Raw genomic sequence first — 17492 nt, 5'->3', positions numbered from 1 at the left:
TTTCAGTGTCCAAGAGAGTTCTTGAGCCTACACAGAAATTCTGTTATCAGCTTCAAGAATACAGAACGCTGGTCTAACCAGAACTACATGCTTTCTTCAACTACTGAAAGGGTTAACAAAAAGAGACCTCTATTTTATTGTAGTGAGACTGCTTGTGTACATATAGTATTTATTTTATTAGAACATCATAAAGAGTCTTCTGTAGTCTTTGCTAAGTCCTTTTACCACTTTCTGCTGAACTCTGCCACATGTGAGCATTTTCTACATTCATGCTCTAATAATTAAAGTCTGTAGTTTACAGTGGTCTCATATATAACAGTATTTCTCTGTATTTGAAAAATGAACTGCATAGATTGGAAAAAAACATCCTCCCAAGAGGGAAACAAGAAACAAGTTTTACAACCTAATTACATTTTTCAGTCCACCTGGTATTTTAAGCTAGCTATAATTAAACTTTGCTAGGCAGAGCTTTCTGTTATACTGAATTCTGATTTCTGAATTAAGTCCAGGCTGATCAACTGTTTACAAACAAGTCGTATTAAATATATTCAGATTTAGACTACATCAAAGCAACATTTTATTCTCTGGTAATGATATAAAGGGAATCTTAGAGTGACAAAAAAAAAAAAAGTAAAAATGAAGCTTGAACAGTTGAAAAAATAAAAAGCAACACAATTTAATTCTGATTTTGAAGATGTACAAGGATTAAATTATTTCACAGAAACAGGCTCATCACCTGTAGATGAGATTTTGTAACAGAGGGAGCCCACTTCATTGCTTCTTGCAGAATCATCCCACAGCGTGCAGCAAAATCCTTGACTATACTCTAAAACAACAAAGCACCAATACATCAGTAAAATACAGGATATTTAACAGGAGGCATGGGTTTTAATGGTGTAATAAGCAGTACAGGGATTAAGAAAGGTTGTAGCAACATGATACAGTTAATATTTTCTCTAATAATGAACAGTTCATTTGGGTAAGAAAAGAACTGTCACACTTCAAGTCAAGTGAAATAATAAGACCCAAAAATATAGATGCCAAGTGTCAGATGGTATTAAAAAAACCTTACCTACAAGTAAGCATTTTTTTAAAAAGTTGGGGTTTTTTTGTTCGGTTGTTTTTTTCAAAAACAACCATTTAGAGTAGCTCAGAGTTACTTACTGAGACAAAAAAAAAAAAAAAAGAAGAAGAAGAAGAAAATTCAGGCATTAATTTACTATATGATATATTAAGAAGGACTGCCTACCTCTCTGGCTTCATGTGTGTCAGGGACAGTTATTCTATATGGAGCATCAGGAATGTCATAGTACGGTTGGTCCTTGTGAATGTCCTAAACAAAAACAATTATCAAGTTTCAATAAAATAAAATTCATCAGCACTTAACTTGAACAATACAGATAGCACACCCCCCGAATAAAATGTATGATTTAACACAACATTTTTTTCGTATTTGTTTTCAAAGTGTCAGTCTGAATAACTCTAAGAGATGGGGTTTATTCCAGTTTGGTTTTCTGTGTAGTTCTAAAATCCAGAGACTTCTCCTCTATGTTTAGTACAAAACTAGATCTTGATAAAGCATTTCCACATTCAAAAATACTAACATGTCATATTTGTAGTATTACAGATTAATAATATATGCTAAATCCAAGAGATTACATACACAGACTGGAAAGAATATAATCTGACACCCATTATCATTCAAAAAATAAAAACGAATCAATAAAAGAATTCAGTAATTACAATCCAGAATGGGTAATCCTATGTTTTCTTAATGCTAAATTTGATTTTCTGAACATCTGACAACTTTCAAGCACTATTTTACTGTCTATGAAACAGAAGTGCAAATTTACTCCTTATGTCATGGAAGTCTACTGCTTAAAATTGATGCAATCTTAATGATGAAAGCAGAAGTAAATGAAGAACTCCAAAAAAGGAATTATCAAATGCAGATAAAAAGCAAAAAAATCAGTTCTATGAAAGGGGGAAAAAAAAAAAAAAGGAAATATAGCATCAGTAAAAAATACACTTACTGCACTAAGCGACAGTGAGAGTGTCTGCAGAATATCTAGCATAGTCTTCAGCACCGTTCCACTCCACAGCAAGTGAGGAAATCTAGAGCAAGACAGCATTCAGAAACACAGTAACCTTGGAGAACTGAGGAAGGAAATTATTTTATCAAGAAATGGAGCTGCTCAAAGAAAACTATTTCATACTGCACAGAAATCATAAAGTCTGCCTTGATTCACAACAGACTGGCTCAATAAACATTTGAAAGCTCTCTAAAAAGCAAGCTAAGTAGAGCTATTCCATTAAATAAAGGCAATGTCAACTCCAGTGGGTGCTTTCCTTTGTTCAATCCGTGGGAATGCTGGTGGACACAGACATTTTAAGCAGTGATTTCAGAGCCTGCATTAAAAATACTGTTGGATGTCATTTTACAAGACCATGTTTCAGAAGTACCAGCCACCAAATCCACATGACTGTTTTCCTTAGTTGCATGAATATTCACTAAGCAGTCAACATGAAAAAAAGAAAAGTGAAATCTATACTTACTTGTCTACCAGACCAGATAAGTACTTGTCTGCAACCCTCCTGATCCTCTTGTGAATGTGGTTAAAATTCACCAGTAAGAACTGAGCATGTCTCTCCAGCTCTTCTTCGTTCTCCTTGGTTTTAGGCTAAAAAACATATTATAGTAGTATAAATCCAAGCGTACTTTCATAAAATGAATGAGAACTTGTATATTAATTTTAAATTTTAGTTGTCATGTAACCTACTTTATCAGCCATCATTGTCAGGAAAGCTTCAAACACCTTATCAGCAACAGCTATCACACACTGCATCATTCCTGAAGAATTGAGAGAAGACAAAGGTTTTCATAAGAACTGTGTTTTCTTTATGCTTAACAGTTACAAAATTCTTTATGTTTACCAAGACAGCATTGAAAAACTAGTTTCAAAACGAAAACAGCACTCTTGGCAAGAATAAGACAACAGCAATCTAATGAATGAGACTCATTATATTATTTAGTTGCCTGATTTGTTCTAGTTTGGCATGATTGGAAATAACTTCATTGTATTTCAAGTTGCAAGATAACATAAATAAGTAAACTTACCAGATTTGTCTTTCTGAATTGCTTTATCTTCAAAATAGCAAAACATGACTTGGAAGCGATCTTGGTCAGTTGAACGCAATACCCTAGGAGAAGAAGAGTTCTGCTGTTGTTTTTTTGTTGGTGGTGTGTTTTTTTTCCCTTTTATCTAAACACCTTCAACACAAATCTATGTATTTTAACCCCGTATTGCAAACCCCACACTTACAGTAACAATTCACTTCATGGTAATTTTAAGTTGTACTAAGTGTGATATTGCTATGTTTCTGCATTCAGCTAACTAGGCTCAGATGATAAAACATCAATTTGTCACAGAGAGTAACTTTCACATGCCAGAAGCAGGAAACCTGACGATGATGCACTTATACAATCACCACAAACATATAAATACAATACAATCCTTGGCATTTCTAAAAGCTTTGGATCAATCACCACAAATGCATAAACATCACAAACATAGAATCTTTGGCATTTCTGTAGGCTTTGCTTCTATTGAATTTGCACTAATGCAAGTATCACTTATCAGAAAATTGTTCCTAAAATACAGCCAGTATGTTTCTGGAAACTGTTGTACAAGTTAGCCATTGACAAAGTAAAAACGTGATGGGGGAAGTTTCTACCTACTTTCCTTACTGCTAGACTTTCACCTCAGCTTTCAGCTACACACTTCTTTGCATAGCAGTAATGAATATACTTCTAAAGAAAAAAAATATGTGAATTCAGTAAATTAGAACAGTACAACCTAACACACACTACTGAGAGGGAAAAACACCATAAAAAATGTTTTCACAGCTACTACATTACACTAATCTCATGGAAGAGATTATCTTTCAGATATTTTATCCTTCTGAAGAGCAAGCACAAGACTTCAATTCTGCGCAGAAGATATATTACACTTGCAAGACAATGCCCTGAAGAACCCTTTTGCCCATCTGTTATTAGACCCTACAGAGAGGAGCTCCCATTTTTTGGGCCCTGCTATATTATTCCATCGTTTTACCCATCCCCATTTCTGTACAGTTGAATACTCAGTCTCAGAATCTTCAGTGGAGTATTTTGACTCAAAATACTGATCCCCGTTTATCATAGTGCCTGGAAATTCTGTCTTTTACATATACAACTTAAAACCAAACAAAACAACAACAACAAAATCAAACAGGGAAAAAGGTGTGAGTGTGTGTGTGTGTGTGTGTACCTCATATACTCCAGGCGGTAAACGGAAAGGAGGTAAGTAGACATGGCAAAGTCCAACTTATTGATCAACGCTGACACCTCCGGAGGAGGATCCAAGAGATTTATTATGGTACTCCGCAGTTCATTTAATTCAGCCTAGAGATGAATACATGCAGTTATCTGAAGTGGGAGGACTATATTAGTTTGTGTTCTGAAAACTTTTGCTTTCAGATATTAGTCTTTTGACTTTTTAATGTTCACGAACAATATACTAGACCCCCTCTGAATGCAGACTAGGACCAACTTGCTCTAACTTAGCAAGTTAGATTCTTAAAATACAGAATTAAACAGAATTAAACATTGGAATCAAGCTCTCTGTTGAAGTAACTACTAGTTTCTATGCAAATACATTTTGGAAATTCTTTTTCATAGTTCAAGTTTTGTCTGTCTGATAAAAAAATAGATGAATCTGACTATTTATAGCTTCCATCTCCAGAAAGATTTTGTTTCCACAGCTAATCAAAAAAATGTTTTACCCTAAATTCTTGTATTAAAACACAATAAAACCAAATCCAAGCCATTTATGTACACTGCTAACATAAGAGTTGTGTAAAAGAGCTGTTTTTCACTAATAGGAGGAAGGTTGAAAGAGTATTGTGCTATGAAATATGCAATATTTCTTTGTTGGTACATCATGTAACACCTGACAGACATTATGGAAGAAGGTAATTGAAGAAATTAATTCTTACAGAAGTCACAGTATCATTCTTCATGGCAGAATTATACTGAAGAACAGATCGAAGTGGTTCTTTGCTTGGAAACGTGAGTAATGGAGACTTGGTGGCAATTTCACATACACCTTCATACCATTCCTCTGGCCAGAGACCTGAAGCACAAGTGTAAAGAGGACAGTGGGGCAGAGGACAAAAACAATATTAAGATTCACAAAGTCAATCAGCATCATCAAGCTTTGTACCACTTCCTAAACCCAGTTTCTCACGCACTTAAGCACAAACACTCAGCACAAGTGGTTCATGTTCCAAAAGTAACACTCATTTTCAGGTAATTCTGAGAGCAGCTTCTCAATGGTAAAAAGTTTCTATTTTTTTTTCCATTGTACCACTAGTCTGATCTTCCATTTCAGGAACTTGCCTATCAAAATTCATACTGAAGTCATGGCTAAGTTCCATCTTTTCTTAAGAAAAACAAACAAACAAACAAGAGTCTAATAATAAGTTGTATTGTGCTGAGCCTCATAGTAAAACAGATCGGTTATACTCCGGTTCATCAAGAGTTTAAATGCAAGAAGCAATGTTATACTTTTAAAATTTACACTACCTGATCCTTCCACAGCAAAACCCATAAGAACTGAATACAACCAGAAGTCACGGAACAACTTTTGCAACCTTGGCTTGGCCTCCTTGATGGGTGGTAAGCGTCTAGTAAGCTAACAAAGAAATAAATATTAAAATCAGGAATCAGTGGCAGTTACAATAACCTAATTCCACGTAGAATCATAGACTCACAGAATCATTTGGGTTGGAAAAGACTCCTAAGATCAAGCCCAATCATGATATAACACTACCAAGCCCACCAGTAAACTCCATCTTCAAGTGCCACATTCACACACCTCCAGGGATGGCGACTCCACAACTTCCCTGGGCAGCACAGGAATCAACTCATCTACTCTGATTTAGAAACATAATATTTTGTCACTTCTGGAAACTAATACTACATTGCTATTGTTACACTAGGGAAAAATAGATTTTGTTAGAATAGCTTTAATATTAACATTCAAGATGCTTGAAGTAAATTTTCTTGGTTTCACACACATACCACCGTACTGATACAGTAATTTTTGAAGAGAATAAGTAATATTATTGTACATCAATTGCAGCAAAGAGATCACATGGTCCTTTAAACTGCGTGTTGAAGACAGTGCCATGCAGCTTTGCTTCAGTACAAAGGAACTCAAAACCAAACAAATATTAGTTAAACATACTTCTGGTTGCTATTGTTTATTGGCTTTGTGGAAATACATTGAGGCTCCAGTTGGGGATCTTTCATTGTTTGCACCCACGCACATAATGACATCAGGCCTGGGGAATTTACTATCTAAACAAGCAAGTAGAAGAGCATTATTTTCAACACATCTATTAAAGTTCTCTGATACTTTTTTCACAAACAGCTGCTACTGCTGGAGCACAGTTTATACTCTCAGACAACATGATACATAATTTTAGATACATTTTTAAAACAAATCTAAGAGTCTGCTACCCTGAAATTGTTACAAGCACATACTGTGTTTAAAAACTTAAAGATTCATTAAACTGTCAGCTGTATCCAGTATAACCAGATATTATTACTGCAAACTTTATTAGGAAAAAAAAAAACAAATTTGGATTCTAATTGAGCTTGAAGATATTTTGTACAAATTGTACAAAATAGTATTGTACTCTAATTGTACAATAATTCTCTTGTGGTATGAAAACCAACAGTACTTAATAAAATGTTATATAAAGCCAATTTGGGACGTATTTGTAAATCATGAACCAGTTTGTTTATTAAGAAATCCTTTACGACAGTAAAATTGAGAATAAGCCCTGGGGAGCTGTCAGCAAATGTCTGCACATATCCAGACTGACTAAAGTAGCCTGACCATCACAACCCCAGCAGCCTCAAATACATTTGAAGTGACAAATAGCAATATATCCCCAACTCAGCACAAAACAGCAGCGATATGGTTTCTACTAGTCATAAACAGCCAAGTTTATGCGCGTGCTTGACTTTGAAACTTTACATACACACCAATTTTTACTCAAAGATTTTCCTCAAAAGTGAACAAGTACCTGCAAAGCCATAAAAACAGTTTAACAAACAACAAACCAAACGATCCAGCAGAGATCACTAAGCAAGGGAGGGATTTTGGCTGACGAAGTAAGTTTAGCAGTGTTTGGTTTAGAGAATGTTTACTTTGGGAGATAGACAAAAAAACTAGCGTCAAAGTTCAGATTTAAACCCTGCTATTCCCCTCACTTGAGCTATTCAACACATCCTTTCCGTACAGTGGCTTAAAGGTAAGCTTCATTTACATCTTCTGTTATTTTCGGTAGATCTAACACAAATATATAAATATTGCAGAGAGCGGGAATGCTTTGCCTGCGTTGTGGAGCTGAAGGATAATTAAATTTTGGTGAAGATTAGAATGTAATGTTGGGAACTACAGACAGCAAACTCTTACATGACAAAAGCAGAAAACATTTACCAGTGGTTACTGGACAGAGAATCTCAGCCCAAAGGGCCTGACTTCTGGGGGCGGGGAAAAAAAATTAATGAATTTATGAAGAAACGAGTGCTATTGAGTTGAGACCTTCAGCCACAACATAAAACCTTTTCAAATGTACCTTCCAGTGATTCTTCATCATTGTAAAACAATTCATTTTTGATATGGGATAATCATCTTGAATAGTTTTAAGATTTCAGGCTTATTAGCTTGAGGGGAGAGCTTATTAAAGTTTTAGCTCAGTTACTTCAGTCCTCCTACAACATGTTTGAAAATATTTGACACAAGCAGTGATTTCCAGATGTCTATCTATGTATTTTACTTCCACAGAATAGCTCTTTGGACTATTTGCTAATTCACAAAACATCTTAAACATATTAGTAATTTTTTGTTTTTATCGTATTGAGTGTTTTTTTTCCCTAGATCAAAATACTTAAAAAAAAAAACAAAAAAAAACCACACAACTCAGAACAAGTACTATCAAAAGAGATAAACTTTATACAGTCACCAACCTTCTAAAGTGCGATCAAAAATCAAGATCCTAGTATTCGCTCACCCATTTTACAGTCTCAGTTGACATAGTTATTAAACATTTTTATTTTAGTCTTTTGACAGGCACAGAAAGAAATTGCACTTTTTCATATCTGAGATCACTATAGTTATTGCAAGCCAGTATTATGGTGAAAAGTCTCTCAGACCCACCTCTTTTTAGTGTTTGACAGATGAGTAAGGCTTATGAATTCTCTTCAAATTTTATGTATCTAAGACTAGATTTTGATCTTAAAATCACAAAGAAAAAAAGCATTCCGATAATAGATGAAGAAGAGATCAAGTTTCCCTTTGGAAGAAGCAGTGAAGTGCTTTTCATAAAGAAAACAGCACTATGTATTTTGCAGTGCTACACAAAAAGTAAACTGAAACTAAATAAAAAGCAGAATCAAGATAATCCAAACAAAAGTGACAGATGCATATATCACAGCTGCAGAAAGTGTACGTGACCATGGAGTAAAACCTGAGTAAGATGATGAGCACGCCAGTATGTACATTTATGCCTAACACTTCACACAGCACAGCCCCACTAACAATATTTAGTACAAATAAATGCCTTTTCCCAGATTTGCTGCTACATCCCCTGATCTCCTTTATTCCATCAAATTTCAGCTTCACTCATCCAAAAATACTCCCATAAAATTCTCATTTTTTTTTGCTGTAGCTATGCAACGTCTGTTTTGCAAATTCTTCAACACATCTCAGCCTTTTGGTATGCTCCTTCAGTGGATGCCTAGTCCCTCCTCCTGCCAAGCTCAAATCTTTCAGCTTATCTTCACCTCATATTTTTAGCACACATTAGTAACACAGTTAGTAAATACTTTAAGTGTTAGTGGTTTATATATAAAAAGTCCAGTGCATTTTAGGCAATGAGTTTGTTACCACTGAAATATGTCAATAACAACTGCTTCTGTGGGAGAAGTTCAACCATTCATTTGGCAGGGTGGAGGCATTATGCAAGCAAAAATGATTACCAGTAAAACCGATTTATCCATCTAATTACGCTCTGTCCCACTAAAAAAATTGCTGCTGAATAAAGTAACTACAGACTTTCCGCTCTAACCGAATTCATTGTAGACCTAAAATTAGTGAAGAGACAATGAAAATTCAATTACCCTATGCTTTCTCAGCTCTGTTGTCTTTCAGATTGTGACCTGCCAGAATGAAGTTCCTGTTTCATTTGCTTGCCTTTGCTGTCATCATAACCTCCACATTTTGTGGAATCAAGGACTTCAGTGAGCATTTTGAAAGCCTCAAAGATGCACATCCAAATGAAAACGTGAGCTACGATATGCCAAACTTACCACTGGAGTTCCACAGAGAAAACACCATCACTAATGACTTGATTCCTGAAGAAGAGGAGGAAGAGGACTATCTAGATCTTGACAAGATACTGGGTGAAGATGACTACAGTGACATTATTGACGCTGCTCCGTACATTGTTTCTGAAATTCAGCAAGGAAATATCCTTGAACTTTTCCATGGCAAAACCAGAATCCAGCGCCTTAATATCCTTAACGCAAACTTTGGCTTCAACCTTTATCGGAGTATGGCAGACAAAGCCAACTCTTCAGATAATATTCTCATGGCTCCTGTTGGTATTTCTACTGCAATGGCTATGATTTCCCTGGGTCTGAAGGGTCAAACTCAGCAGGAAGTATTATCAGTTCTTGGTTTTGAAGACTTCATTAATGCAAGCACCAAATACGAGCTCATGACTGTTCATAATCTCTTCCGCAAACTCACTCATCGGCTCTTCAGGCGCAATTTTGGTTATACTCTGAGGTCTGTCAATGATCTTTATATTCAGAAGGACTTTTCTATTCTGAATGATTTCAGAAATGATATGAAAACATACTACTTTGCTGATGCCCAACCAGCTGATTTTTCAGATCCTACCTTCATAACTAAAACCAATGAACGCATCCTGAAGCTGACCAAAGGATTAATAAAGGAAGCTCTTGTGAATGTAAACCCTACAACACTGATGATGATTCTTAACTGTCTTTACTTTAAAGGTAAGTATCTGATATTTCAGTTTTTAGCTGTGGATTTTCTTACTTTGCACTTCACTGTATACTTTAATAGAAACTCCAGACTAAACTTCAATCTACTCTACAGTTCAAAATAGCCTATTGATTCCCTCATTAAGAAGAATCTCTATTATTAACCCAAAATTTGCATGTTTCCGTAGTACTCTGATGTTCTAGTCATGCCCTGAAGTTAGTGGGTATTGTACAGGGACAAAAACACTTATTACTCCTAAAAGCTTATAGTCTAAAACTGAGACTAAAAAATAGCATGAATGTGTAACGACCTCAGAAAGCATGGACTTCATGGGAGTCTCAGATGGTGAAGCAGTACTTTATGTGCAAGTTAATGGTCAGATTCAGTCCTGCTGGCTTCGCTGAAATTGTAAAGGGTGATTTCAATTATAACACACAATGTTTATGAAGTATTCAGGATTCACAGCAATAACTATAGAATTTCAGCTTTATGTATTTTTATATGATCAAGGTGTGATCCTTGTCAACAAGTCAATGCAGGGGACTGAAGACAATAATCAAAACATTATTCTTCTAAAATTAAAACTACATTCACTACTTCAGTAATTCCGCATGGACTGCCTGCAGCTTGCAGCTATAGGCTCCTACATGTTCCACTGTAGGCTGAACAGTTAAATAGGCTTGAAATACTTGTACTATAAATATATTGTTACTAAAAATTCTTACTTTCAATCTCTTTTCATTTTATTTTGCAGTCTGAAGTGAGGTTTTTAACATTGGTTATCTCCCTCAGGTTGAAAGTTTTTTTGTTGTTTGTTTTGTTTTGTTTTTTAACATTTTTTAAACAGTATGAAATGAGCAAAATCTGGGAAGTGCAAGTGAAAGAACTGAGGACAAAACCAAAATCTGTTACTGCCTGTATAAAATAAAATCAGATAAAGCAAGACATCAGTAAGAAAAGAGAGATCACCATAATCAGATAGCAGTGTTTGGAAGTACAACATACTGCTTTCCATAACTTATAAAGGGAGCTTCCTTCTCCTATTTATGTCCCTGCTTCCAGGAAACAGATGCTTAAGGTCATTCTTGCGATCTGCATTGTCAGCATTTGATTTTGCAACAGTGTTCCTCCAAGTTTACAAAACATTACCTTTTTCACTCACTTGCAAGGCGTGACTTCCTTGAGCAATGCTACTTCTCTCATTAAAAGTTCTGGAGCTGTCATTAGCTCAAGATCCAATGATACCCTATTTTGAAGCGCCATCCAAAATCAACATATTTGTATCCTTAAGTACATCTCCAACGATAATACCTTGTCATAATAAAGGCGTGTCTTTACTGTCAATTAGACCATTACACAATGTGCAACAGATGAATTATTTTTTCCTGATTTGGTCATATTTAAAATACTTCCTATTTTAGAATACATACTTTGAAATCAATAAATGCTTGCACTATCTCAAAAAAAAAAAAAAAAAAAAGTTAAACAGCTTTAGAATTTAAACTCTCAAGTCATCAAGACCAAAAAGACTTTTGGCTTTTTCTTTCCTTTATGAAGTCCTGTTACTCCAAACTACCTAAGTGTCTGCTGCTGAAGGCTATCATTTCTAACCCTCAAAATCAGAAAACATGTATTCTATATCGGTATCTCCCATTCTTACATCTCCCGGTAATTCCACTTTAATTCAAACAACTTTTCAAAAGCAGGTTCTGCTCCTGGTGTTCTTAGTGTCCCCACCACTCCTTAAAGACATACTAATTTTTGTCCATATCTTTCCATTTACAACATTTACACTGATAGTGTCACTACAGAGAACCTGTGATGAGCCCTCAGAGCTAAGAAACCTGTGAGTATTCTCAGGTACAGAGAGATGTTCAACACATGAAATATTGAGTAACAGTATAGTTGGCAGACACCATCAAGTCTTAGGCTCCTTTTATGCTAAATACAAACAAGAATTCATTGGAGGGTATTTAGTCTTGGTTAGAAGTAAGCTTTAGCCTGCGTTGATATCCATCCCACATCTACCTGAGATCTATTCTCCAGTTTGCAAGGACTTAAATGAGCTTCCTATTAAGTAGAAGCTGGTTATTTTAGCCATGACAGACCATGGCTAAAGCTTTTGATCGCTGAAAAAGCTTTTGATAACTGAAAAATTTTAACAGGTTCTAAACTGCTTCTCTGAGAAAGAAGCATTTGCTTCTTTTGTTTCTCTGCATTTTCTTCTATTGCTTCTCATAGACTAGACACATCAAGAAAATATAATGAAAGTTGGATTTATGTGGATTTTTGTTGTTTTTAATTTTGTTACTTCACAGTCAGTTTAGATTAGTCAGATTAAAGGCCTCAGAATCACATGCAACTTTTTAGAAGGTTAGATTGAAGTTAAATTTGTAGTCTCTCCACATTGCAGCAGCCACACTCCTCACCCATTTACTTGCCAATGGTGACCTATGGTCTAGAGTTTAAATAGGAAATACCAACAGCCTTATTTCCTCTGTGAAATTCTAGTTTTGCCCATTAAGAAAGAGGGATGTTGTTCCAGAGATACTGTTCTGAAAAGATCAATAGCAATTTGCTTTGAAGAAGTGTTGTGTTTTCTTCTCCCATTCAGTTTTCACAGTCAATAAATAACTGGAGATGCCTAAAGAATCTTCATGTATCTTTACCATCAGGGTTTGAATCACTCTTTCTCAGCTGCAAAACATGGTGAATCGCATTCTTTGGGAATAAACCTGCCAGATAACATGCAAATGTGCTAAAATCAAATCAAACTCCAGCACAGAACTGGGCAATCAACACCTAAACTCTTCAGGAGGTCTTAACATGGTACATTGATTAGCATAGATGAAGTTAAGTCCAAGTAATACCTTCAGCATAATGCTGAAATTGGCTATTACCTAGCTCTGATGCACCAAGACCATGCTTGAGGCAGTCCACTGCAGTACTGCTTTCAAGTAGCAGATCTCTCAGAACACAGAGCTGTGGCTGTTGCTCTGCTAGGTGTGAGCCCTGTCAACTATTTTGCATGTTTATATTTTGTAATTTCTAGATTTGTTGTAAGGAAAAGGAGAACACATGAAGCCATTTAGGATCTCCAGTTTGTGTTTACCTCCTTTTGTAATTCAGACCATTCAAATAAGACAAGTAAGTTAAAAAGTCAGAAACTTTAAAGCTGTTTTAAAACTTGTCTTCTTATTCCAGCTTAATTAAAATTAATCTCTTTCAGCGAATCCAAATTCACATGAAAGGAAGTTTAATATATGTTGTTATTCTGGGAATATTTTTCTAAATAAGGTCCTGGGGCTTTTTGTTTATCTGTCTTCTGCACTGTATTAACAGGAACATGGGAGAATAAGTTTCCAGTGGAAATGACAACCAAAAGAAGTTTCCGACTGAATGATAAGCAAACAATAAAGGTTCCTATGATGCAGACTAAAGGGAACTTCCTGGCTGCTGCAGACCCTGACCTAGATTGTGGTGTGATCCAGCTCCCGTTTGTGGGTAATATCAGTATGCTGATCGTACTTCCTCACAAGCTCTCTGGCATGAAAGCCCTAGAAAAACAGATAACCCCTCAAGTGGTGGAAAAATGGCAGAAAAGCATGACAAACAGGTATCTGCTGAAAATTACACCGTGTTTAAAGTCTTAATATACTTTCTTGATCATATTGGGAATGGTAATTAGCATAGAAGATAACACATGATATTTTGATTAAAAACACTGAGCTTCCAGAAAAAAAGATGGATTTACTGAATAAAAAAAAAAAAATCAAGCCTCAAAAAAGGCTGTTCAGAAATCAAGGGCAGTGGTGGTAAAGAAATTCTAATGGAGCTCTGACATTCTTGCTTCTAAGCATTTAATCTTATAGATTTATCAGTAAGAACTTTGTTTTCTTTAAAGTTTACACAGAAAATGAGGAAATAGGGTCTAATAATAAGATTATTCATGGAGGATAATCTGGATTATATGGAAAACAGCCTGCACTCGCTTCAGCAGTATTCATTTCAACAAGTCATGTGAAGTCACACATTCAGTAGTCAACTATGCAGACTACAATTCTCTCTCCGGTAAAAAATTATCTTGCCCAAGGCAGGCTGTAGGACAGACTAGACAGTAGTCTCTCCTCTGTCTTGAGAAAAAGATAAGAGCCGTTCTGATGTGTTATGCAATTGGTCAACCTATTTCTGTTGTACAGAAATGACAAATCCCCACCTGAGTACTACAGAAAATTTGTCAGTTCAAGCACACCCAATCATGTACTATGCACACAACCAAAGTAAAGCATCATAAATTAAATAATGCATTGACAAATTAACAGTTTGGGGACAGGAATTAATTTAAAGAACACAGCTTAAAATTAGTGATTCCCAAGTTTTGATAGTAAAAGTATAGTACAAGTTCCTGTATATTTGTGCCCTACTTGCTGGAAAGTTTAAAAAAGTAAAGCAGAGGAGATATACAGATACACATCTCCTTAATTATTTTTTTAATTTTCTTTTTTATTAGAACAAGAGAAGTGGTTCTGCCTAAATTTAAGCTGGAGAAGAGCTACAACTTGATTGGTTTTCTGAAATCCATGGGAATAGAAGAACTATTCGATGAAAAAGGCGACTACTCTGGTATATCAGATGAGAAAGTCACCATTGACAGGGTATTTATTCCTCTCCTGTTTTCATTTCCTTTATGATTAAGCTTTATCATCCAAAAACAAAGCAATGCAGTAAAAGTTATTCAGATTAATAAGCTAAAATACTGTTTTATAGTCTTTCCTGGAGGATATTGGAGGGATGTGGGTTTCTCTGCATGCCCTTATTGTCTGTTTACAAAAAGAGGAATATGTTTGATTACATGTTAAATTACTGGCAATGTTGTGGTTGGTCAGTCAGTCTACCTAGAACCCAAAACCAAAGGATTACTGCCCCCAGGGGCTGCCAGCAGGATTGTCACAAGGGAGCCACATGCTGGACATGGGTTGGCGGGCAGGGGGAAGGCTGTGAGAACATTTGAGAATACTGAATAAATCTTGCTTTATTTTATTTTTCACAGTTCAATCACCAAGGCACAATAACTGTGAATGAGGAAGGCACAGAGGCTGGAGCAATAACCAACGTTGGTTTCATGCCTCTGTCTACTCAGATTCGCTTTATCGTTGATCGCCCCTTTTTGTTTCTCATCTATGAACATCGTACCAGTTGCCTCCTGTTCATGGGTAGAGTTGCCAACCCTGCCAAGTCTTAAAAGCAGAGAAGACCTCCAACATGCTTTCATACACAGGCTGTATAATTATGCATTAATATAGCAGTATCATAAAAGGCAATTTTCTTTGTCATATTAGTTGATACAAAAAACATTGGTATACAAATATATATATATATAAGTGCCTAGAAATAGTTTCACATGAATGGACTCATAATAGTAGATGATTTGTCTGCAGTGGTTAGTGCCATATATAAAACAAGTGTGTTAAAAAATTACCACAAAGTCACTTATACTTTGTGTTCTACTTCACTGTATAAAATGTAATCAATAAAATTTTAGACTAACTGGGTTTTTGAAGTTCAGCTCTAAATTTGTGCTAGGGCACCTGTTTATAATAAATAGGAATAGAGAAATCCTAAATACCCAACTGACATTAGAAACCTGTCTCTCCTGGGTATTTTATATAACCTAACGCTATTTAGAGTAGGTGCCTGCATTTTTGCTTTTGCTTGCATCATTTAACAATCAGCAGACTGCCATAGAACATAAACTTTATGGACCAATGTATCAATTAAGAGGAGATAAAAATGTATTGGAAGAATTAAATAATAATGGATCCTCTACTTTTCCCTATCCTAACTTCAATGATTTTGATACAGTTCTCCAGCACTCATCAGTAGAAGCAATTTCAGGGTTAGGCCAACCAGGTAATACCTTAGAATACCTTATATATTGAAAGCAGCTAGGGAAACCTAATCCTCTCTACAAAAAGTGATTTCCAGCAATTTCAATGTTTGTTAAGAATTCAAATGCACTCTCCACACGCCATTCAATGGACAAATCCTTGCAAGGCCTGCACTAAGACTGTAAACTTTCTGACTCATGCTGGTAGCAATATGCATGCTGTATACAAGCTTGTTTCACGTCTGAAAAAGCAAAAATTCCATTTCAAAAATTCCACTGCATTCCATAGTGTATTACTACCAATGTGGTGCAAGGGACAGAGTTAGACTTCACATGTGAGTTATTGAAGTCCATGAACATACTCACCTCTTATATCTTCCATTGTATCATAACTTCTAAAAGATGTGCCTCATAAACCAGTGACTTTTTTATTTGCAGTGTCAAATACTGTATCACTCTAAATATATTTGTATTATAAAAGTCTTGTGTTAGCAAAAATACAAAACGCTATCAACCAACAGTTAAAGGAGTAAGAATTCTCTTAAAAAGGTATTTTTCAATATTAAATTCAACTTACTGATTTTACTTCTACTTGTAATTTTGCATGTACTACAATTATTTGTCCCATACACAAAGCCATTTAAACATGACAGCCAAAGAAAGATTGGTATTAAATGACACAATGACGAAGAGTTAACATCTAATAAAAAGTTCAAATCCTTCTCTATTCCTAGCTTATACTATTCTTACTCATAAGTCCATATGGCAGACATAATTTTCAATATTGAAGTTTCACAAGAAAAATCATTATCATTCATGTACTCATTGTTTTATCTAAATTAAAAAAAGAACAGGATATTCAAAAGATGACATTTTCATGTTGCAAATTTAATTAGTATATCAAAGATTAAATGAGATGGATTTTTTTGGGGGGGACCCAAGTAACCAGAACTATTCAAGGTAAAGAGGTCAAGCAGAAAAGCAAATCAGCTACTGCTCGAAACTCATGATCTTCATATATTGTGCAAGAAAGTCAAATATTTGCCTCAACAACCATAATGTAACCATTAACTCTTGCTTCAGATTCTGGCACTATCTGACTATTTAAAGGTCACATCGGTTAAGAAAAATAGTTATCACCAGCTATTCAGAACAGATGCATCATCAATAAAAATTTGAAACAGAAAACTATTTCCATAACTTTTATGTTAATGTCTCTAACATTTAATATTTTTTTTAAATACACAAGGAACGATCTTGCACTCTAATCAGGGATATTACCACTAGCTTCACTGCAACTCAAAAATACCACCGCTAGAATATCTCTCAACACAGGATCAGCTAGTTTATTCAAAAACTGGGCAGCTACTGAATAACAGTAATCTGAGACACTTATAAATATACTCCTGGATCCTTATGAGTGTTGGTGAATTTGCCAAGAGCTTATGTTGGAAACAGATGAAAGATGTGGGAAGGAA

At 35.4% G+C, this 17492-nt stretch overlaps 2 protein-coding genes across 4 annotated transcripts in view; one reads left to right on the top strand and one right to left on the bottom strand.

The window, feature by feature from the left end:
* The window catches only part of PI4KA (phosphatidylinositol 4-kinase alpha), a 60028-nt gene that overhangs the window by 22101 nt on the left and 20435 nt on the right, over nucleotides 1-17492 (bottom strand). For both annotated transcript variants that reach the window (XM_027469922.3, XM_072024254.1), the window contains exons 20-28: nucleotides 5627-5735; nucleotides 5038-5174; nucleotides 4311-4444; nucleotides 3119-3201; nucleotides 2781-2851; nucleotides 2557-2681; nucleotides 2034-2115; nucleotides 1250-1333; nucleotides 737-826 (exon numbers count right to left, since the gene is read on the bottom strand). In XM_027469922.3, coding sequence (XP_027325723.1) covers nucleotides 737-826; nucleotides 1250-1333; nucleotides 2034-2115; nucleotides 2557-2681; nucleotides 2781-2851; nucleotides 3119-3201; nucleotides 4311-4444; nucleotides 5038-5174; nucleotides 5627-5735 — 915 coding nt within the window. The remainder of the gene's footprint in view (nucleotides 1-736; nucleotides 827-1249; nucleotides 1334-2033; nucleotides 2116-2556; nucleotides 2682-2780; nucleotides 2852-3118; nucleotides 3202-4310; nucleotides 4445-5037; nucleotides 5175-5626; nucleotides 5736-17492) is intronic.
* On the top strand, nucleotides 7208-16741 carry SERPIND1 (serpin family D member 1). 2 transcript variants are annotated; one of them, XM_005021164.6, is made up of 5 exons: nucleotides 7208-7365; nucleotides 9251-10138; nucleotides 13470-13743; nucleotides 14638-14782; nucleotides 15178-16741. In XM_005021164.6, exons 2-5 carry the CDS (start codon nucleotides 9283-9285, stop codon nucleotides 15367-15369), a joined length of 1467 nt encoding a protein of 488 aa, XP_005021221.1. In that variant the 5' UTR covers nucleotides 7208-7365; nucleotides 9251-9282; the 3' UTR covers nucleotides 15370-16741. The 2 variants fall into 2 exon arrangements, with proteins under 2 accessions (XP_005021221.1, XP_005021222.1); XM_005021165.6 differs by having other exon boundaries at nucleotides 7217-7365; nucleotides 9267-10138.

Source organism: Anas platyrhynchos, chromosome 16, assembly GCF_047663525.1.
Source record: "Anas platyrhynchos isolate ZD024472 breed Pekin duck chromosome 16, IASCAAS_PekinDuck_T2T, whole genome shotgun sequence".
Lineage (NCBI taxonomy): Eukaryota > Metazoa > Chordata > Aves > Anseriformes > Anatidae > Anas > Anas platyrhynchos.
The sequence above is the reverse complement of the archived record's forward strand: the minus strand, read 5'-3'. Positions and strand labels throughout refer to the sequence as shown.

Excerpts from the sequence above, each read along its gene's own strand:
- SERPIND1 (XM_005021164.6), top strand. The coding sequence starts at position 9,283 with ATGAAGTTCCTGTTTCATTTGCTTGCCTTTGCTGTCATCATAACCTCC. Across the intron at positions 10,139-13,469 it reads TAACTGTCTTTACTTTAAAG|GAACATGGGAGAATAAGTTT; the intron begins GTAAGTATCTGA and ends CTGTATTAACAG. Across the intron at positions 14,783-15,177 it reads AGAAAGTCACCATTGACAGG|TTCAATCACCAAGGCACAAT; the intron begins GTATTTATTCCT and ends TATTTTTCACAG.